The sequence below is a fragment of the Nelumbo nucifera genome, chromosome 3 (assembly GCF_055504915.1).
Source record: "Nelumbo nucifera cultivar China Antique chromosome 3, China Antique-T2T, whole genome shotgun sequence".
Classification (NCBI taxonomy): domain Eukaryota; kingdom Viridiplantae; phylum Streptophyta; class Magnoliopsida; order Proteales; family Nelumbonaceae; genus Nelumbo; species Nelumbo nucifera.
This window is the reverse complement of record NC_142651.1, coordinates 76,106,356-76,128,713: the sequence shown is the minus strand read 5'-3', so window position 1 is coordinate 76,128,713 and position 22,358 is coordinate 76,106,356. Positions and strand designations below refer to the sequence as shown.

General features: G+C 41.5%; 1 protein-coding gene and 1 non-coding gene across 2 annotated transcripts; one reads left to right on the top strand and one right to left on the bottom strand.

The window, feature by feature from the left end:
- Window positions 1–780: 780 nt before the first annotated feature.
- Window positions 781–887, bottom strand: LOC148801374 (small nucleolar RNA R71). Its single transcript, XR_016084904.1, has one exon. It is a non-coding gene; the product is annotated as a small nucleolar RNA R71 (small nucleolar RNA).
- A 643-nt stretch (window positions 888–1,530) lies between these two features.
- On the top strand, window positions 1,531–3,375 carry LOC148801373 (uncharacterized). Its single transcript, XM_088900389.1, has 5 exons — window positions 1,531–2,023; window positions 2,241–2,612; window positions 2,894–2,994; window positions 3,137–3,188; window positions 3,323–3,375. The coding sequence occupies exons 1-5, from the start codon at window positions 1,531–1,533 to the stop codon at window positions 3,373–3,375; spliced, it is 1,071 nt and encodes a 356-aa protein (XP_088756515.1).
- Window positions 3,376–22,358: the final 18,983 nt, after the last annotated feature.

Sequence of the window (22,358 nt, the reverse complement as noted above, 5' to 3'; positions counted from 1 at the left end):
GGGTTTCTACGACAGCACGCCAAATTTTGGCGCTGTTGCCGGGGAGTTTTTCTAATCGGTTTTTGTGCTTCTTGTGATCATTGTTTCGTTCTTGAAATTTTTGAAAAAAAAAATATAGATCACTTTGATTGTTTGTGTTTTAGCATAGAATATTTTCTGTTTTATTTATTTATGTATTTATTTTCATCATTCTAGATTTTTTTATGGTATGTCGTTCATGGGTTGTTAGGGTTCCCTTGATTTATAACTATAACTCGATTCTCTATGCAAGGTGATTTGTAGTACGATCCAAAAATAAAGGGAACTTTGCGCTGGTTAAGGAAGGAAGCTCGAAATCATTATGAAGAGAATGATCCAGCTCTTGATTCCCTATCTGTTAGCGGTTCTGATTTGAGAGAGGAGGACATCATGACTGGAAACCGAACTTTAAAAGAGCTTGCCACACCTGATTTGAATCAACAACCCTTATGCATAACTTTTCCTACTTTAGATGCTGATGCTACTTTTAAATTAAAATCTGGACTGATACATCTCTTGCCCACTTTTCATGGTCTTGTAGGTGAGGATCTTCACAAGCATTTGAAGGAGCTGCATGTGGTATGTACGAGTATGAAACCCACGGGGGTGACTGAATAACAAATTAAACTAAGAGCCCTTTCGTTTTCTCTAAAGGATTCGGCTAAGGATTGGCTCTATTATCTTCCCTCTGGGAGTATTACCACATGGAACAAGATGAAGAGGCTATTCTTAGAGAAATACTTTCCAACTTCAAGGGCAGCCAACATTAGAAAAGAAATTTGTAGTGTAAGACAGTACAACGGGGAGTCCCGACATGAATACTGGGAACATTTTAAAAAATTTTGTGCAAGATGCCCCCATCATCAAATCAGTGAGCAGCTACTCATCCAGTATTTCTATGAGGGTCTTCAACCCACTGATAGAAGCATGATTGATGCTACTAGTGGAGGAGCTTTAGTGGATAAAACTCCTGAAGATGTGAGAAACTTGATTGCTAATATAGCGGCCAATTCTCAACCATTCGGCTATAGGCTTGACCCTTCATCAAATAATGCTAATGAGGTAATTATCTCTTCCCTTGAACAAAAAATTGCGAGTCTAACTTCTCTTGTTCGTCAAATGGCTGTAGGTAATATGCAAACAGTGAAGGCTTGTGGGATATGTTCAGTAGTAGGGCATCCAACCGATATGTGCCCAACTCTTCAAGAGGAGCCCACTGAGTAAGTGAATGCGGCAAGTGGTTTTCCGAGGCAACCGCAGAGGAAGTATGATCCCTATTCGAGCACATATAATCTGGGATGGAGGGATCATCCCAATCTCAGCAATGGGAATCCGCAAAACCGCTCGACTTTCCAGCAATATCAGTCGCACCCCCCTAGACAACAGCCAACCCAAACTTCCAATTCAAGTATGTCTTTAGAGGATATTGTTAAATCTCTTGCCACTAACACTTTGCAATTTTAGCAGGAGATGAGGACCAGTATCCAACATTTGGACAATCATATGGGCTAGATGGTGACCGCAATTAGTCGGTTAGAGGTGCAAGGTTCGGGGAAATTACCCTCTCAAACGGTTGTGAATCCAAAAGAAAATGCAAGTGCAATCGTTTTGAGAAGTGGTAAGGAGGTTAAGGCTCCAGCGAGAGCAACCCCTGCATCATCGAAGCAAGAAAAGGAGAAGGACATAATTCCCAATGACGATGAAGTACCCAAGTGTAACTTTCCGCCTCTTTCTGATTATAAACTGGTACCTCCTTTTCCTCATGCTTTAGTAGGATCTAGAAAAGATGAGCAGTTTAAAGATTTTTATGAAACTTTTCGTAGATGCGAGGTAAATATTCCCCTTTTAGATGCTATTAAACAAGTGCCCCGTTATGCTAAATTCCTGAAAGAATTGTGTACACATAAGAGGAAACAGAAACTGAAAGGATGTGAGAAGGTGAGAGTAGGGGAGAATGTTTCTGCAGTCATTCAAAGAAAACTCCCTACAAAGTGCAAAGATCCAGGTGTGTTCACTATCCCTTGCATGATAGGTAACACTAGAATAAAGAAGGCCATGTTAGACTTAGGAGCTTCTATCAATGTCATGCCATATTCTATATATGCTTCTTTGAAATGTGGACCTTTGAACAAAACCGGTGTTGTGATTCAATTGGATGATAGATCTAATACCTATCCTAAGGGTGTAGTTGAGGATGTTTCTTGTACAAGTTAATGATTTAGTTTTCCCTGCTGATTTCTATGTGCTTGATATGGATAATGGTGATCAAACCACTCCTATTCTGCTAGGGAGACCATTCTTAAAGACATCCAAGACTAAGATAGATGTTCATAGTGGCGCACTCACCATGGAAGTTGATGGTAAAATTGTTAAGTTTAATATTTATGATGCCATGAAATATCCTAGTTATGATAATCCCGTTTATTCTATAGATGTGATTGATTCTTTAGCACAGGAAGTCTTTGAACTTAATGGGAAAGATAGATTGAAAATTTTCATTAGTAAGTATCCTGGGAAAGAGGAGTTAACCTTGAGTTCTAATTTGCAGGAAATTATTACAGCATTGAATGATTCTCCGGAGTTACAACAGTCAGGTAACATTACTTATATTACGTTACCAATTTCAAATGGGGGACATTTACCCTCTCTTTTGCAGGCCCCTATTCCAGATTTGAACCCACCCATGATGGATGAAAGGGGAGAACACCGGAAGTTACAACTACAAGAGTTGGAGAAGATTCGAAATTATGCCTATGAGAGTGCAAGAATTTACAAGGAAAAGACAAAAGCTTTTCATGACAAAATGATCTCTAGGGAGGATTTTAATTGGACCCTTTTCAGGACAAAAGCTTTTCACAGCTTTGTCTGTTTCCAGGTAAGTTGCATTCCCGTTGGATTGGACCATTTGTTGTTACTAATATTTTTCCTCATGGTGCAGTTGAAATTCAAAGTCTAGCAACCTCCAAAGCATTCAAGGTGAATGGCCATAGACTCAAGCATTTCCATGAAGGCTTCTAAGTAGAGAATGTGGAACAATTGGACGTTGAGGATCCGATTTATGCTAATTAAAAAAAAAGGGAAGTTTGTTTTTTCTTTTTCTGCTTATTTCCGCATTTAGGTTTTAATTAGTTCTACCTTTTCTTTGCATTTCACCTTACATTGGAGACAATGTAAGTTTTAAGTGTGGGGGAGGGGATTTAGGTTGCGTTTTAAAATTTGAACTAGGTTGTGTTTTAATTCTACATTTTTTTTTGAAAAAAAAAATAGTTTTGCTCTTTGTTTTTGTGGTTTTCAACGATTTTAGGTTGTGTATGCCATGAGCAAGATTCAATTAAGCTTGAAAAGCTTATAACATGATTGGATAAATAATCTTCCAACTTAGAATTATTTAGTTTAGTTATTTTCCTTAAGAATGGTAATGACTAAATTTAGTAGACAAAAGCTGGTGAGGTTTTGAGCCTTTGGACTGACACATCCATATCAGTCTCACTATTTTTTTTCATGTGAGATATTCTTCCATGGATTTGTTTCTCTAGAACTTGCCTTGATTCTCTTCAAGATCACATTGACACAAGCATGTATGAACATGATTAAGGCCTTTTTGTTATAAGTTGCATAAGCCAAATAGCCTACCTTGTGATAAATTATCCCCTTTGTTGAACCCCTTTGAGCTTTATTGACCTTTCTCATTCATTGCAAACCTATGTTACAAGATTTAGACCTGAGAAAAAAAATAATACCCATACCCAAGCTGTAAAACTAGTGGAGCGTTATTCATCATTATGATATGTATGGATGTGCAAGTTTCAAGTGTGAAGGTGTTTGGATTCATGGTATGGTTATGAATGGTGAAATGGAACATGTTTTCATTCTCAATTCGTGAGTTCCAACGATTGATATGCTTTGAAAAAAAACAGCAAAAAGAAAAAAAAAGTAAAGATGAAAGGAAGGAATGGAGGAAATTGCTTTTGATGTTATAAACTATCCATGCTCCTCCTAAAATTCCAAGAAAAAGAAGACTGCTTATACATACAAAAGTGGAAGCTGTTGGGAAGGATTGTTCCCTGTTGCAAATAAAAAGTGTTCCTTTGAATGATCTCTTTTCCAATGCAAGAGTTTTACATGCTTTAAATACATTAAGGCAAAATTGAAGAAGTTGTTGAATGAAGTGATTGGTTTTACATGTCTTATGCATTCGAGCTTCAGATGATTCAGTTTTGCTCCACTAGTTTCAATGGATTTTCAGCTACATTCCCAAATATTTCCCACCTTAATCTTAAGCCCCATTACAACCCTTGAAAAGTCCTTTTGATTTGTGTTATGCATGTGATCCCAATGGTGAAGAATTAAAAGATATGCAAGCCTATGGTAGATCATTTCCATTGGAATGAATTTGAGCAAAACACATACCCTTCAAATATGAGAGTTGAGTGTTTATTTCCGTGAGGGTCTACTATTTAGTTTATTCCATCTTTGAGTGAAAATGCTTACTAAGTAATTGAAAGTTGTTCTGGTCTAGATGAGCCATTTACATAGAGGATACATGGTTCTTCTGGTCTAGATGAAGGTTCTGCACTAGTGGATGCCTCCAGGCTAGCTAGTGGTTTGCCTAGCTTTGGTGTCAACAAGCTGAACGTACATTATGAGATGAAGTCAACTAGAACCTAATCCCTGATAGGTAGTTGTGAGTCAAATTGGATGTGAAATTCACCTAGTGAGCCTCTCGGATACCTTGGGCTTCTGCAAGTAAGAATGCAACTTCCAAACTGAGATCATTAGTGCAAAGGCGAGCTTTTCAATGTTCGGGTTCTCGATCTCGATTGCATGTAGGACCCTACTTATGTAATAAATAGGTTACTGCACTTTGTTTATGGTCTAGACCAATACCGAGTTGACGATTTCATCTCTAGCAAATAAATACAAGTGGAGTTCATCTTTGAGCTCGGGCCTCATCAATAATGGTGGTGAGCTAAGATATTCTTTGAGTTCATCAAACACGTGTTAACACTCTTTGGTCCACTAGAAGCCCTTAGCCTTCTTGATCGCTTGAGAAAAGGGCAAGCATCTTCCCACCAGCTTGGAAATGAAGTGACTGAGGGTTGCAATGTAGCCTGTGAGTCTCTAGTCTTCCTTGATACATCAGAGGTTGCATATCCAAAATTGCCTAGATTTTCTTGGGGTTGGCTTTTATGCCATGTCGTGTCACCATATATCTAAGGAATTTCCCTGACGTAACGTCGAACACACACTTATTCGAGTTGAGTTTCAATCTATATTTTCATAAAATGTCAAGCATCTCGATTAGCTTGGCAATATGTGAATTAGAGGATTTACTTCTAGCTACCATGCTATCAACATAAACTTCAACATTATTTCCTATCAAGTCTTGAAAAATTTTATTTAGAATACGTTGGTAGGTCACCCCAACATTCTTAAGGCCAAAGGGCATGACTCTGTAATAATACAGACCAGTTTTAGTTACAAAGGTGGTTTTTTCCTGTGCTAGGGGATCCATCTGGATCTAGTTGTGGCCTAAATAGGTGTCCATGAAGCTCAGTAGTTCGAACCCCAACGTGGCACCTACTAGCTAGTTTATTCTTAGGAGTGGGAAGCTATCATTCAGGTAGGCTTTGTTCAAATCGGTGTGATCTACGCACATCCGCCACTTCCCATTTGCCTTCTTACCTAGAACCACATTGACTATCCTGTCCGAGTGAATTACCCTGTGTGTGAAATTGGTAATTAGGAGCTTCCCGACTTACTCGTTAGTGGTCCACCACCAATCTGCAAAGAAGTTCCTCTTTTTTTGTTTCACAAGTGTAAAGTTTGGGTTGACATTAAGTTTATGAATGATAATAGATGAGTTGATGTTGGGCAAGTCAGTGGCTGACCAAGAAAAAATATTAGAATTAAGTTGGAGAAATCTTACCAATTCAATGCAGAGGGGTTCCTGAAGGAGAGACCTGATTTCTACTTTCTTATTGGGCTCAGTCTCAAAGAGAGGAACCGAGATGACTTCTACCACGTGCTATCCTCAGCTATCGCCAACCTCTTCAAGTAGGTCAAGGTCAACGTTGATCGCAATCAATTGCTTCCCCTTTCCTTTAAGTGATGCCAGGTATCACTTTCTTGACTCGAGCTGGTCCCCTTGAACTACCCTGATTCCTCACTCAGTTGGGAACTCATGGTGAGGTTGTAGGTCAATATGAAGGCTCAAGGGGCATGTAAAATCGGGGTTGCCTGAGATCACGTTGTAGGAGATTGAATGTTAACTACTAAGAAATCAATCATTACAATTTCCTTATTCGACACAATCCCCGTTATTACTCACAGGCTTATCTTTCTGATTAGGTGGACTACATCCCCATTGAAACCGAGTAGAGGTCGTCGATCGGGATGAGGTGCTCATGATTGAGATTTATCTTTTCAAAGGATTTCAAGAAGAGAATGTTTGCCGAACTACCACTATCAATCAAAATTCTCTTTACCTCATAGTTTGTAATAATCGTTTCACCCCCAGGGCATCATCGTGTGCCAAGTGGACACCTCTCAGGTCGTCGTCACTGAACAAGAACGTATTATTGGTCATCAACCGCTTCGGAAGTGGGTCACCTTCTTCGGAGCAGTATAGCTCCCGAACTAACTTTTTTCGGGCTGCTTGGTTACACTTGACCACTATGGATCTACCAATGATCATTGTGATCAAGCTGGCAAGCACTTCTTCCTCAACCTCCTACTAGTCTTTCATGTGCTTGGTAGGTCATGCGTCCAAGATGAAATACTTCAGGTAGCCACACTGAATCAACTCCTTGATCTCATTGTTTTTAGTTCCGAAAATACTTGGTATCGTGCCCATTGGCCCGATGAAACTAATAGTACGAGTCCTAGTTCCAATTTGTCAGGTTGCCTCTCATGCATTGAAGCCACTTTAGGTATTCCATCTTCTTGATCTGCATCAAGATCTCTCCCCTCTTAATGTTTTGGGGTGTGTAAATCTAGTACCTTCTTGGGGGAGTCCAGAAGTGCTTGGCCAATGACCAAGATCATCTGGACAATCTCCCTTCACCTTGGCTCTACTCGTTGTTGTTTTTGCCTCAGTCTTTGTCTCTATCCTTTCTCTTCTACAAAACGTCATCATGGGTGTGGACTAGTCCGGTCCACACAATCTATTCACAGTTCAGAACAACTGTGGACTATGGTGCGATGTGGGTTGGTCCCTACCACAGGGTGTGGTGTGGACCAGTCCACACCCACCAATTTCTCATCCACACTACAGAACACCCCCTTAATAATCAAGTCAATGAATTGTGGTCAAGTCATTCTCGAATTCAGGTAGCTAGATATGAATGTGGGTTGGGTCAAATTTTTATCATGTCTAATGAAAACAACATGAGCCTAAAGCTAAAGATAAGGTAACCAATGTAGGGGATAACCCGGCCCTCTAAAGATGGAAACACCCATGAAGATACATATAGATTTTTCATTTGGCATTCTCATGTCTCTTCGAATTGTGGACAAACTAAATGCCAAAGTTCTCTCCTTAATCGGCAATGACATGTCTCTAGATATATACCTGTTATGATGTGGATATCTCACCAGTCACCAGTAGCTCCTCCATAGGGGCCAGTTCACCATCTGAAGCACAGAGTACTCTTTATTTCTAATGAACTTAATCATGCTCCAATTACCTACTATTTGGGTCCGGATATAAAAAATGGGCCCACTCTTTACTCTTTTCCATACAAGCTAATGTTGTTGAATCAGGGTTTGAGGTAAGTGTGTTATCACTGCAGCCATGAGATCTACTCTTGGCCTAGAACTGCCGTGAAGGGAGTAGTCCATCGACAATTTGCCATTTCAATTCACTACTCTATTACGTTTGCCTAGTTCTTTTCTTTATTTCTGAAGCACATTGTAGGCAAGACATTGTTATTTCAGTTTTAAATGAATTGCATGATTTTCATTAATTTATTGTTGATAGCACCAGGAGGGCTAGCGGTCTATGCCTTGAGTGGTACTTGACCGACAATCTCCGTATAACTTCTTTATATCATTCATCTATTATGGTCACTCTCTCAAACAAGCCGATGCACCTTTAATGGAACATCATCTATGTGCATGGCCATCTAGTACCTAACTTATATCAATTAAGAAGTCTTTAATGCAGTGTCATTGATAATAACCAACTATAATCTACTCTCCCATTTTTGTTAGTTGGTGATCTAAATGTAGTAGTGAATGAAAATTTTGGTGGTTGTTCTATCTGTTCACCACTGCTTAGTCATGGTTTACAACACCTTACCTTTGCGCATGGCCTAGTTGACCTAAGGTTTAAGGGACCATGTTTTACATGGTCCAACCATCGTGACTTGCATGAATTAGTGTGTGAAAAGTTAGATATAGCTCTTGCCTCTTTGGAATGGTGTGATAAATTTCATAACACTTGGGTACAACATTTACCAACCTCGAGTAGCGATCACTCTCAAGCTCTCATGTCATCTAATGGGTGTTGAAAAATGAGGTCATGGAAATTTGGAGGAGAAGTTCTAAGGTGTATCTAAAAGCACTGTCTTTAGAACATTATTTGGCCCTACTCAATTTACTAAGTTTCTTGTTGGGTTATTGGCAAATTTATTTTTAGGATACAATAGAGCCTTGGGTGACAAGCTACAACCAGCAAAGTTAAAGAATCTCCAAAGAAACCTTATATGAGATAGTAGCAGATCAGACTAAGAGAGACAACTATTTTCGTAGTGAAAAATGAGTGAAAAACATGTGTGTCATTCGGCTTGGTTTACATCCTTTCTGATGTCGCGCAATCTGGATGCTCCCTCATGTCTGATGATTCGGACTCTGATTTGGACATTTCCTAGTCAGGGCCAAGCTGTGCTAGGCCGAGCTAATATATACTAAAAGAAGAAGAGAATTAGAGTGCCCGGGTGTCTTTTACCCGGGTAGGGCACTCCGATGGTTAAGTTAGAGAGTGTTTGAGAGTTCTTTATGGAATTGAGAGAGCTTAAGAGTGTGTAACTACGCGTACTTTTCAGCTAGAAATGAGTGTCTTTTATAGGTATTAGTGGTCAGAGCCCTCTTGTAACGGGCTTTAGCTTCTCGCGGAACCATTTCTACTTTGTTGGGCTTGTTAATGCGTTAGTTGTGAGATCTGCGTGGGGGTTACGATATGCCCAAGTAACTCTGAGACGTGCAAAGCGGTTGGCCGGTCTAAAGGTCGAGGTATTAGCGCTCCAGGGATCTCGGCTTGGTAATGTACTGCTGGGTCAACGGGCTCTTCCTTTCAGGTCACTATGAACACCTATAGCTCGGTCGGCTTCTAGGATAGGTCACCGTTATCTTACAAGGTCTTCCAGTTCGGCCCTACCGAGGTGGAGGTCGGCCTGGACGTGGTGCTCTACGCTGACTTGCCGAGCTAGTTTGCTTACTCAACGCTGAGATGCCACCCGAAGGCCACGTGCAATATGATTGGGAGGACCAAATTACCCCTCATCAATTGCCCCCCACTCTTAAGTTAGCGTCGACAAAGGCAGTAGCTCTTAATAAAGGTAATTGGCCCGAGTGGTTTGTTTTTCCTTGACCCGGGTCAAAGTAGAGTTGATCTGTGATAGGCTTTAAATTTCAAACTTTGGGAAAGGGCACGTATTGCAAAATTTTCGAAGAGAAGCGTTCTTTGTAGGCATGTTGATTTCAAATCCAAAAGGAGGCGCGAGCTAAGGGCGCGTTGATTTAAAATTCAAAGGGGGGAACAAGCTAAGGGCACGCTAATTTCAAAGTCGAAAAGGGAGCGTGCTCTTTAAGGCGTGCAAATTTTGAATTTAAAATTTTCCGTGTGCGTTGCTCATCGTAGATTCAGTATAGGTGCATCTCCGCCATTTGTTCTTCATTCTGACGATTTATAAATAGGAGGTCCCCACTTGCATTATTTTTGGAGTTTTCTGGGTGGTGTCCAACTGGTGGAGGTTGTAGCTCGAGTTTGATTCTCATTTGCCTTTAGTCGAGTTCCTACTAGACATCGTCATTCCTCTTCACCTTCTCTGGTGAGTATTCTTGGTCCCTTCGATGTCTCATAGTCAATCTAGCAGCAGGTCACCTGACCAAAGGTCAGATGATGAGGCAAGCTCCTCAAGGGAGGACTCGTTTGGAGTGTATTGTGGAGGGTGTCTGATAGGGAAAAACACGAGATCGAGCAGGCTATAGGTGTCTTTGGCTCGACCGAATTATCTAGGGAACGTATAGTCGAGTTGTGCCACACATACCAAAACCCCAATGAGTACAATTGGATCAAGCCACATGCCAATCATTACCCATGGGACCATGGCCGAGATGCAATGTGCATCTATGAGGAGGCACTTATCACCGGTCTTCGATTCCCCCTTCATCCTTTCATCGTCTCTATGTTGAGGTATTACGGTGCGACCCTAGGTCAACTCAGCCCCACACAATCCATACTTTGGTGGGGCTAATTAGCTTTTGCCACCACCATAACTTCCCCTTGAACATAGATACCTTTTCCAGCTTGTATGTCATGAAGAGAACTAAAAATCCTTTCTGTTTCTACCTTCCCTTCTGAGGTGGTCATAAAGTTCTGACTGATTTTTCCAATAAGATGAAAGGGTGGAAGGGAAATTTTTTCTTTCTTGCTAAGGATGGTGGCTGGGGAATGAACACCTTCTGGCATAGCAAATGTCGGAGCTTCGGTGAGTCTTCGGATGAGGAGCTGCACATCGCGATTCAAGAGCTTATCCGTGAAACGGTCGAAGTAGGGAGCATTTTGGATGAACCTATGCTTATTCAGATCAGCCTGAGTCATGTAGGTAGGTTAACCATTGAGTCATCTGCATCTACATTTAATATGTCATTGGATTTTCAGTTCGGACAATTACTTTTTCTTATTTTTCAGATGTAGCGAGCATGTCTTCAATGTTAGCGGCTGCTGGGAAGAAGAGAAGGGTGGATCGCTACTCCTCAATGGAGGGGACCTCGGCAAGTGTCGAAGTGAGGTTGTCGCACCTTGCACCTCCTGTCATCAACCTCGAGGGAAGCGGCGAGCCCATGAACATTGACCAGTACTCATCTAGCCCTTCTTCCTTCCAACCTCAGGTCGGTAGGAAGAATGTGAGACCGACCCTTATGTTTCAAACATCCCTCGTTTCGTCCCCATCATTGACGTTTATGTACTTGACTGCGTATCTGACCCTCGAGTGGCTATTCAGATGGCCAGGGGTATGTTGCTTCCCAAAGATGTTCGCTACTACGACGGGCTGGACCCAATCGAAGCCAGAGCTCTGATGACTGACCACATCATTTAGGTTTGTCTTCTTGTAGAACTTCTATCTTTTTTGCTTTTGGAACACCAATCTTGATCGTGTTTTCCTTCTTTTGGTAGGTGACCTCCATCAGGCAGGTCCTGCTAGACCATGTTCGTAAGAGTCAGCAAGAGAGGGGTGCAATGCAGGCGAACATCAATTTGTTCCAGGCCGATATGCAGAGGGTCCAGCTTAGCTCAGAAGAGGATCGCCGACATTTTTATGAGCAAAACCAGAAGATCCAACGCAATTTAACTAAGGCTCAGCATGAGTTGGCCGAAGCTCAGCATCAACTAGAGGAGAGGCAGTCAAAGTACGCTCAAGACATCCGTCGAGCTAAGGAGGCAGCTAATGCTCACTTCTTAGAATCCCCCAAGAATGAGAAAAAGAAGGTGGAATACAATCTTCCCACGATGAAGAAGGGGTTCAAGCTCTGTCGTCGCTATTTGAAGATGTTGCATCCTTCTTTCGACTTTGGCTCCTTCTCTATAAATGACGTGCCGAACGAGCTCGCCACTTAAGTTGATGCAGAGCCTCTAACTCTTGAAGAGGATGAGGATGACGGCAAGGAAGGGGGCGAAGAGGGTGACGGTGCGGACGACGAGCTGGAGGGTGGTCAGTACGCTGATTTGTTTGGTGGTTTGATGATTCTGGGAGCCCGTGTGCTCTTGTAAGTTTCTCTTGGTCCTGTGTGCCCTTTTTATATGCGAACTATTGAGAGAGATTTTTTTTACATGTATGGCCATTGGCCTTTCTTCAATTAATGGAGTTAGCTTTTTGCAATGGTTGCTTTCCTCTTGGATGGGTTTCTTTCTTGTCTCTGTCATGCCAACTCAGTTAGATTGTCACCATGTTGGTCGAATGCCTTAGCAAAATTTTTAGTAGTAGTTTGTCTCTTGCGCCTTTTGGCTGAGCTACAAGTCGGTCTGGATGCCTTAGTGGAATTTAACAAACTTGCGAATGTAGCTCGAAACGCTCCTCTCCAAAGATAATACCTACGCAGGTTGTCTATATTCTACGCCTGGGGTACTACCTTCCCTTCATGCTCGTATGCGTTTCTGCCTATAACTTTGGAGACCCCATAGCATCCTTCCTAGTTCAGGCCTAGCTTTCCTACACCGGGCTCAAGCACCATAACTTTCCTAAGCACCAGGTCGTCAAATCTAAATTAGCGTCTCTTTACTTGGGTGTTATAGTACCGAGCCACCCGTTGTTGGTATGATGCAATTCGAATGTAGCCAGGTCTTTCACTTCTTCTACCAAGTCGAGATTTGCTTGCAGATCTTCTTCATTGGCTTCTTTGTCGAAAGCATCAGATTGCAGTGTCGAGACTTCCATCTCTATTGGTATTACTACCTCGGTTTCATACGTCAGGTTAAAAGGCATTTCAACTATCATTGTTTTAGTAGTTGTTCGATATGCCCCTAGCACATTGGGTAGCTCGTCCACTCATAAACCTTTAGCTCAAGGAAGCCGAGCTTTGAGGCCGTGGAGGATGGCCCTATGAGTTACCTTGGCCTGACCATTGGCTTGGGGATGAGCGACCAAGGTGAAATTCTGCCTTATTCTCATCTGTGCACACCAGCCTTGAAATTTGATATCTTCAAACTGATTACCATTGTCCGAGATCAGTACCCTTAGTAGCTCGAACCTACACACGATATTCCTCCAGAAGAAATTCTGAACATTGCGAACTATTATGGTGACTAGTGGCTCAGCTTCTACCCACTTTGTGAAGTAGTCAACTGCCACCACTAGAAACTTCTTCTGTCACTTCGCTAGTAGGAAGGGGCCCAGCAAGTCCATCCCCCATTGTGTGAATGGCCACAGACTAGTAGGTTGGTTGCTGGTTGGTGTAGGATATTGGCATGTTGCTGACACTTATCACATTTTTGGACCATCTCGATCGCGTTCGCGTTCATGGTGGGCCAGTAGTACCCTTATCGTAAAGATTTTTGAGTGAGGGCACTGCCCCCCAAGTGTCCTCCACAAAGTCCTTTGTGGATCTCGTGTAATACCTGATCTGCTTCAGTTCGACATAGGCACCATAGATTTGGCAACGTGAAAAACCTTTTGTAGAGTTGCTCGCCTATGATCACATAGCAAGTTGCTTGTCGTTCTATTTGTTGAGCTACATTTCATTCTTTTGGCAATATGCCTTGGCATAGGTAGTCGACGAGTGGGTCTATCTAGGTCGGCTCTGTTGTCGTTATTTGGGCGACCTCCTCTACTACCTTTTCTATGGAAGGGCGAGGTAAGTCTTCTATATAGACCATTCTTTTGGTCGAGTCGATTATGTTGTCCAATCTGGAGAGAGCATGGGCCTTTGTATTTGCCAATCTCTGAATTTGTTGGAGATGCCAAGAGTGGAAGTTGGGCAAGAGTTCCCTTACCTTGGCCAGGTAGGTCAACATGGCGAGTTCCCTAGCCTCATACTCGTCATTCACTTGGTTCACCATGAGTTGTGAGTTGCTGCAAACCAAGAGATGCTTGGCCCCGACATCCTTCGCTAGTGCCAGCCCGGCTATGAGCACCTCGTATTCAGCCTCATTGTTTAAAGCTTGGAACAAAAACCAAAGCACGTATTCCAGTTTCACCTCACTGAGCCTATAGAGTATCAACCCTGCTCTACTTCCACTCTAGTTGGATGAACCGTCCACATGAAGTATCCAGGGCTCCTCTTCCCAGGTCACGATCTCGCGAGTTTAGGCCGGTGCCGCACTGGTTGAAGCCTCTGATGTGGTTACTAGCTCGACAACTTCAAGGGCCAGTGAGTTGAAGGTGCACTTGGCAATAAAGTCTTCCAGGACATGTGCTTTTATCACTGGACGCAGCTCATAACGAATATCATATTCGCTAAGCTCTATTGCCCACTTCATTAGTCTCCCCGAGACCTCGGGATTCTGAAGGATTTGCCTCAGAGGTCGATCGGTTAGGACTACGATGGTGTGGGCCTGGAAGTAAGGCCTTAGTTTCCGGGCTGCCAACTCTAATGCAAAGGCAAACTTCTCTATGTCTGTGTACCTTGTCTCAACAGCGCGCAAGACTTTGCTAACGTAGTAGATTGGTCATTGTATTTTATCTACTTCTGTTATTAGGACTGAGCTGACTACCTCATCACTCGCAGAGAGGTAGAGCTTAAGCTCGTCCCCTGTCTCGGGTCTAGTCAATAAGGGAGGCGAACTAAGGTATATTTTCATCTCATCAAAGGCAAGCTGACACTTTTTTGTCCACTCAAAACCTTGGTTTTTCTTTATTGCTTTAAAGAAGGGTAAGCACTTCCCAACCGATGTAGACATAAATCAGCTTAGGGCAGCTATTCTGCTAGTTAGTTTTTGGGTTTACTTAACCAAGCTAGGAGGTCGCATGTCTAAGATTGCCTGGATTTTTTATGGGTTAGCCTCAATACCACGTCAGCTATATCCGAGGAACTAACCCAAGGTCACACCAAAAGCGCACTTGTTTGGGTTGAACTTTAGGTTATACTTTCTTAAAACATTGAAAACGAGGTCTAGGTCGGTGATTAAATCATGCGCCACTTGCCGTTGGCCTTTTTCACCAGCATTGGATTTGCTATCCAGCTCGGGTACTAGACTTCTTTCATGAAGTCTGTAGTCAGCAACTCCCCTACTTCTTCATCTACTACTTGCCATCTTTCTAGGGTGAGGTTCCTTTTCCTCTACTGGACTGGTGTGACTGTAGGGTCAACATTCAATTTATGAGTTATGAGTTTTGGGTCTTCATCTACTACTTGCCATCTTTCCAGGGTGAGGTTCCTTTTCCTCTACCGGACTGGTCTGACTGTAGGGTCAACATTCCATTTATGAGTTATAAGTTTTGGGTCTATGCCGGGCATTTTTGCTGCCAACCAAGCGTATACATCTAGATTACTAAGTAAGAAACTTACCAGGTTGGAGCGCATTGGCTCTATCAGGCGAGTTCCTATTTGCAATGTCTTTTCTGGCTTAGTTTTTGAAACCGGAACTAGGATGGTCTCTTCGGTGGGTTGAGCTCGCTCATCTATATTCTCAGGAGGTGGCTTCAAGCTAATGTCGATGGCAATCTTGCCCTTCGCCTTTAGTGTAGTTACATAGCATTTGTGTGGTTCTAGTTGGTCACCTCGCATGACCCCAATGCCTATATCTGTAGGGAACTTCACGGCTAGATGGTATGTCGAGATGACCGCCCTAAGGGCATGCAGGATAGCTTGGCCCACTATGGTGTTGTAGGGGGAAGGGGTGGTGACCACTAAGAAATCGTGGTCAAACCGGATTGTGTTAGGAGGTGAGCCCACCTCAACTGGTACCCTTTCCTTGCCAACTGGCCAAACTACTTCCCCGCTAAAACCTACCAGGGGATGTCAGCAGGCTGCAAATCTTTTTTTCCGAGCTCCATGCGCTCGAAGGCCTCCAAGAATATAATGCTGGCCAAGTTGCTGGAGTCGATGAGAATCCTTTTTATCTTGAAGTCATTGATGAGTAACCTCACCACCAAGGGGCATCGTCATGTGGATATTGAATCCCCTACATGTCATCCTTAGTGAAGTAGATTACCTCTTCTCTTTTTCGGTGCTTTGATGGATTGTCGTTTTCTTGCTCTAATTATTTGATTGAATTTTTGCCTGCTGAGGTGGTGCATCCAACGATGATTGACCCTCCAGTGATCATATTAATGATTCCCCGGACAGGTTGCTCTTGTTGCTGGTTCCTGGGAGCAGCTTCTTGCTCCTACTCATCTGGGGTGCTTCTCTGTTTTGCTCTTCAGGTCGGCATTTGTCTTTGACGAACTGCTTCAGGTTTCCCTGCTTGATTAGGTCTTCGATCTCATTCTTGAGATTCCAGTAGTTCTCCGTGTCATGGCCAACATCGTGATGGAAGTGGCAGTATTTGTTGGAGTTCCTGGTGGTTGGGTTGCCCCTCATCCTAGGCGGCCACTTTACATAGTTATTACATTTTATTTGCATTAAAATTTCTCCCCTTTTTGCAATCAGGGAAGTGAAAGTTCTAGTATACAAAGGTGGGGTACCAGATCGTTGGTTTGCTCCCCGCTGAGGTGATTTGCTCTTTCTTCTAGGTGAGCTGCTTTGCCTACCTTTTGGTCAATTGCTTCTTTTTGGAGACTTGCTCCTCTTCTTAGACTTGCTACTACTTGCTTCCTCTTCAGCCCGCTTCCTTTTCCCAAATAGTTCGGATCTCGATCCCAGGGATTCTTTGACTTTAATGAACTTGTTTGCTATGGCGAGGAACTTCTCCATGGTGGTTGGTGGATTCAACTCAATCTCCCAGCGTAGGTCAAGGTGACGTATGCCGTTTTTGGCTGCAGTGAGCTATATGGTCGGGTCCAGGTCAGAAATTTGCAGGTGTTTCATGTTGAACCTCTTTATGCATTCTCGCAGTGTCTCATTAGATTTTTGAATCACATTGAGTAAACAAGTAGCGAACTTGGAATGCCTTTTACTTGTGGCGAACTGTTTAATGAACATACGAGCGAACTGGTTCCAATTTTTAATGGAGTCAGGGGTCAGCCTTGAGTACCAGAGCCAGACGTCTTCTTTTAGGTTAGTTGGGAAGGCGATGCACATGCTTGCATCATTATCCCCATGAAGCAACATGAGGGATTGGAAGTTCCCGGCATGTTCATTTGGGTCTGTCGCTCCTTTTTAGTTCCCTAGGGCAGGCGCTCTGAAGTTTTTCGGCCTTTGGACCAAGAGGATTTCTGGAGCCAATGGGGATTCCCAAGTCATGCATGGCTGCTCGGATAGGGCTTCTATTTTGCTTGTCGCTTTGCTGTATGCTCCTTTCTGAGCTATGCTGCCGGATGGAGTGAGTCAGCTCTTCTTTGCTATGCGGTGTGCACAATCCCGATGGGAGCCATAGCTCGGCTTTCCACTAGGGGCCGCATTGTCAACTTGGGGTCGATTGCGAGCTAGTTAGCAGGCAAGTTCTGAGACTTGGCCAGGAACTTGGACTTGGCTGTTGGCCCTGGTTCAGACCGAAATCTGGTTGTCGAGTTGATTCAGTTCAGCATTCTATTGTGGTACACACCTAGGAGGTGGTACTTTTGTTGGTGATGTTGTTATTGCTGCTGTTGTTGTTCTCCCGCCATGAAGGTGAACCTACTTTCCTAGAATTTGAGTTGATCTCTCATTCCTCGAACGCACTGTACCAGATCATAGAACTGGAGTGCCTCGACTACTATTGGAACCGCTGTAGGCTCGACCACAAGAGGAGGCACGTTCACATTCTCTGGCACATTGATCGGGTTCAGAGGAATGTCAATCTACCCAATGGTGATGGTGGGCACTTGTTCGTTATTGGCAAGCTGTTTGCTTGAAGATGCCATTGATTCTTAAGCTTTCAAAAGGAATGTAAAGGGATAGTACTTAGCTTTTCGTTACAGATTCCCACAAACAACGCTAATTGATGTCACACGATCTGGAAGCTTCCTCGTGTCTGATGACTTGAACTCCGATTTGGATATTTCCTAGTTAGGGCCGAGTTGTGCTAGGTCGAGTTGATATATACTGCAAGAGGAAGAGAATTAGAGTTCCCGGGTGTCTTTTACCTGGGGAGGGCACTCCGATGGTTAAGTCAGAGAGTGTTTGAGAGCTCTTTAAGGAATTGAGAGAGCTTGAGAGTATGGCTGTTCACAAATTAATTCAAACCGACCAACTCGATTTGGCCGGTTTTCTTCACCATTGATCGGTTTCGGGTGGGAAAGATGGGTAAATTGATAATTCGGTTCAGTTTCGGTTTTCACACATGAAAGCCGAAACCAAACTGAACCGAGTTATCTATAAATATATTCTCATTGAAATATTATATATAATATGTATATTCCGAAATATATATTCCAGTTTTAAATGTATTTCCAATAAATATATTCTCACTAAAATGTTATATATAATATGTATATTTCAGTTTTAAATATATTTCCAAAAAATATATTCAGAAATATTATATATAATATGTATATTTCCGAAAATATATATATTTAAAGTTGAAATATATATTTTGGAAATGTATATATTTAAACCAAAACCGACCCAAACCGACCAGGTCGGTTTTTCTTAATAAAGGGTCGATTTCGGTTTAATCTTTAGGTAACCCGACCAGGTTGGGTCGGTTGAAAAAAAAAAACTAGTAAACTGACCCAACCCGACCCGTGAACAACCCTACTTGAGAGTGTGTAATCACGCGTACCTTTTCAGGTAGAAATGAGTGCCTTTTATAGGTATTAGTGGTCAGAGCCCTCTTGTAACGAGCTTGAGCTTCTTGCGGAATCATTTTCGCTTTGTTGGGTGCGTTAATGCGATGGTTGCAAAATCCGACGGGGGTTATGATAATGCCCAAGTAACTCCGAGGCGTGCGATGCAATAGGCCGGTCTAACGGTTGAGGTATTAGCGCTTTGGGGATCTTGGCTTGGTAACGTACTACTAAGTCAGCGAACTCTTCCTTGTAGGTTGCCATGAACTCCTGTAGCTCAGTCGGCTTCCAGGAAAGGTCACCATAATCTTACGATGTCTTCTAGTTCGGCCCTGCCGATGTGGAGGTCGGCCTGGACGAGGTGCTCCAGGCTGACTTGCCAAGCTAGTTTGCTTACTCAGCGCCGAAATGTCACCCGAAGGCCATATGTCGCAATATGATTGAGAGGACCAAATTACCCTTCATCACTTTCTATAGATTCCAGAGAGTCATCTTGACAAGAAATATGTTAGTTTGAAGAGGCTCCTTCTACAATTACGATTCTAAACTTTGTGACTATTCACAATTAATTCGCTAACGTTTGAATTAATTTAAAACGTTGGATTAATTTAAAACGTCAGCGGTCATGGTTCGGCCTCTAAGACTCAAACACACCCTTATATGTGGTTTTTTGAGTGGTTATTTGTGAACCACAAATCACAACTTGCGATTTTGCAACCATAGTCTGCAATTTACGAATTTGCAAATAACATAACTTGATTTTGCAAAATCTATAGTCATTGATTTACAATTTTGCAAATAACATAACTTGTGATTTACAATTTTGCAAAAATCGTGGTCTGCTATTTCATATTGTGTCCTCTCAAATCAGTTCATCACACTAAAATATGGTCACTTCATGCGAACCACGTGGGTAAATGCAAAGTGTGCCTCTAAAGCGCCTTATTGCATCGTACAGCACATGCACATGTATGTTATGTGGTAGCAAGCCTTTATATACTCCTCTATATAATTCTAATGAATGCAAATAAGCTCTTACTTAAAAGCTCATGTCAAGTTTTAATTGTCCAATGTAGGACAAGTCTTTAAGAAGAGAAAGCAAGTTAAAACAAGTAGGTTTGGTGGAAATTTTAAAACTATTTTTAAGTGCATGTGTAAGTGTGCTTTTTTTATGTAATTTATCAATCAAATACCCATTGAATTTAATCTCTAATGAGATTAAAATCCAATAATTGAGACTTCACAACCAAAAGTAGAAATTGCCTGCATGTGCTTCTATCATGGAGCAAGGACAATATTGTTGTAATTGGCGAGTGGATAAAGAATATTAATAATCAACTAAGGATAATTAAATGTGGCATCACAAAGTCAAATATCCACAAGGAATGAGACTTACTAGGCCAATTAGAATAGGTTTGGCTTCTAGGTGAACGAGTCAATTTTGAATAGGTTTGGCTTGGTATGGTGGGTCCTAGTGAGTTGTTTAATTTTAAATTGATTTAGGACTTGCGAGTTCTAGGTAAGCAAGTCAAGATTGACTTTGTTAGGCTAATGAAAGGGGTTATAGGTGAATGGGTCAAGTTTAAGTTGATTAGGATATGTGTTTTGGGTTGGTTTAAGTTTGGTTGGAGTGTTTCCTAGTGGGTCTAGTATTGGTTTAGTTTATAATTGGTGCAAGTGAGTTGGGTTGAAACAGGTTAGATTAGTTTGAGTTTGGTTGAGTTGGTTTTTAGTGAATCTAGGAGAATTTGGACTGGTTTGCATTGATTTGGATTGATTCGTAGTGGGTATAGGCAAATTAAGTTATTTTTTGAGTTGGTTTGTATATTTGATGTGGGTTATAGGGTGAATAGGTCAATTTTGAACTGATTTGGTAAAGGATAATGGCTTTTAGGTAAGTGGATAAATTTTAAGCGGGTTTTAGGTAAGTTGGTTAATTTTAAATTGATTTATCTATCTAGGGGTGGTAGATTCTAGCTTAGTTGGTCAAGTTTGAGTTGGTTAGGCTAAGGATGGTGGGTTCTAGGTGAATGAATCAATTTTGAGTGCATTTAGCTTGGTATGGTAGGGTCCTAAATGAATTGGTTAATTTTAAATTGGTTTGGCTATCTAGGAGTGTACAATCGGTCTGTTTGGTTAGAACCGATGACCTAACCGACTATTCAGTTTGACCATCTCTCCCAACTGAACCGATCCAAACCAAATTCAGTTCAGTTTGGTTTTTTGTTCGGTTTTAATAATTAATGAATAATTAATTATTAGACTTTACTATAAGTTTTGATACGTAGTCTAGGTCTTAATGAACAATTAATACAATTACAACTACACTCATTTAATGAACAATTTAATGATTAATTATTAAAACAACTACACCCATTCTTCACAAACAATTAATGAAAATTAATAAATAGTCTAGGTTTTAATACCTTAGTTGTTTAGTGTCTCTAGACAATTAATTAAAAGCTAGAATAGGCCTAAAGCTATAAAGTATAATGGGGAATTGTGAATTGGGCATTGGAAAAGATAATAATTATAAAGTTTTAAATAAAATATTATATATTTAATAGACTTAATTAGATACAGCCACTAGTTCGGTTTTCGGTTTGGTTCAGTTGAAAATCTCAACCAAACCAAACCAAAACCGAAAATTGAGTTTTTAAAGAAATAAAAACCGAACCGAACTAGCTTATTCGGTTTGGTTCAGTTTGGTTTTCGGTTTATTATTTGCATTTGCACACCCCTAAGGACTTGTGGGTTCTAGGTGAATGAGTCAAGTTTGAGCTCCTAAAAATATAAAACCCTGCACAGACTCTACAAACATGGGAATCCAGTTGCACATTGGTAACATCTTCCCATATATTTAAGATAGATGTATAGGAGATATTCCTTATGTGCAGTTGATTCTATGTTCTTAGAATTTTTGTTTTTAGGAAATCTGGGCTCCGGATATTCGGCAAGCTTGGGTGTAGATGGGGTCTGGCTTGGGTGCCCAAATTGTGTACAGTTGGCCCATGATCATTCCAAATTTCAATGATGTAAAAAATTAAAAAGAAAAGAAGATTCATTGTTTGTTAGATTGATGGGGTAGTTTGTTATTGGAGAAAATTAAAATAAATAGAGAGATAGGAGAGAGAGAATACCAAGGTCATAAGCATCCATAGATAAGAGAAGGGGGTGGGGGGGAGTAATATTATCCCACCCACTCATGATCCGATGTGTTTGGACTTGAATTCAGCTCAAAGTCACGCATTTTCCTTCGATTCCACCCATTTTATGACATGTCAAATTCAGCTCAAAGTCACACAAGCCTTCCACTAGGTTTGTTTAGTTTTTTTCTATTAAACAAAAAGTGTACCCAACTATTGAAAAAGACTAATTTACCCTTCATTATTATTATTATTATTATTATTATTTTAATTTTCAAAATAATAACATTTACCTGAATATGCAATAAATCCCATCCCTATAACCCTATGAACAAGTGACTCTAAGATTAGATAGTTTCATAGCAAATAGGTCGGTTGTGGCTTCAAAAGCATCATTAGCTCTGAGTCGAAAATATTGTTGTTGTGTTGTCCCTCCTTATTATGTGCCTTCTTTTCGTCTTCATCTTTAGTCTTAATGCGTAAGCTTTGCTTCGAAATCGAATTCTATAGCTTTTGGTCTTTATTTATAAAGGCCTCTCCTTTCCTACAAGAGATCCCAATCTTTCTTTAGTCCCCGTAACCCTCTTCATATTTCCATCTAAGGCCCTTGTTCTTCTTTCACAACTGATCATTAGAGTCTCCATCTCTAACTGTTGTTGTTGGTCAC

Bases quoted from the DNA above. Each gene is read 5' to 3' on its own strand.
- LOC148801373 (XM_088900389.1), top strand. From the start codon at position 1,531: ATGGTGACCGCAATTAGTCGGTTAGAGGTGCAAGGTTCGGGGAAATTA. The intron at 2,613-2,893 runs GTAACATTACTT...GTCTGTTTCCAG, and splicing joins TCCGGAGTTACAACAGTCAG to GTAAGTTGCATTCCCGTTGG. The intron at 3,189-3,322 runs GTAAGTTTTAAG...CAACGATTTTAG, and splicing joins CACCTTACATTGGAGACAAT to GTTGTGTATGCCATGAGCAA.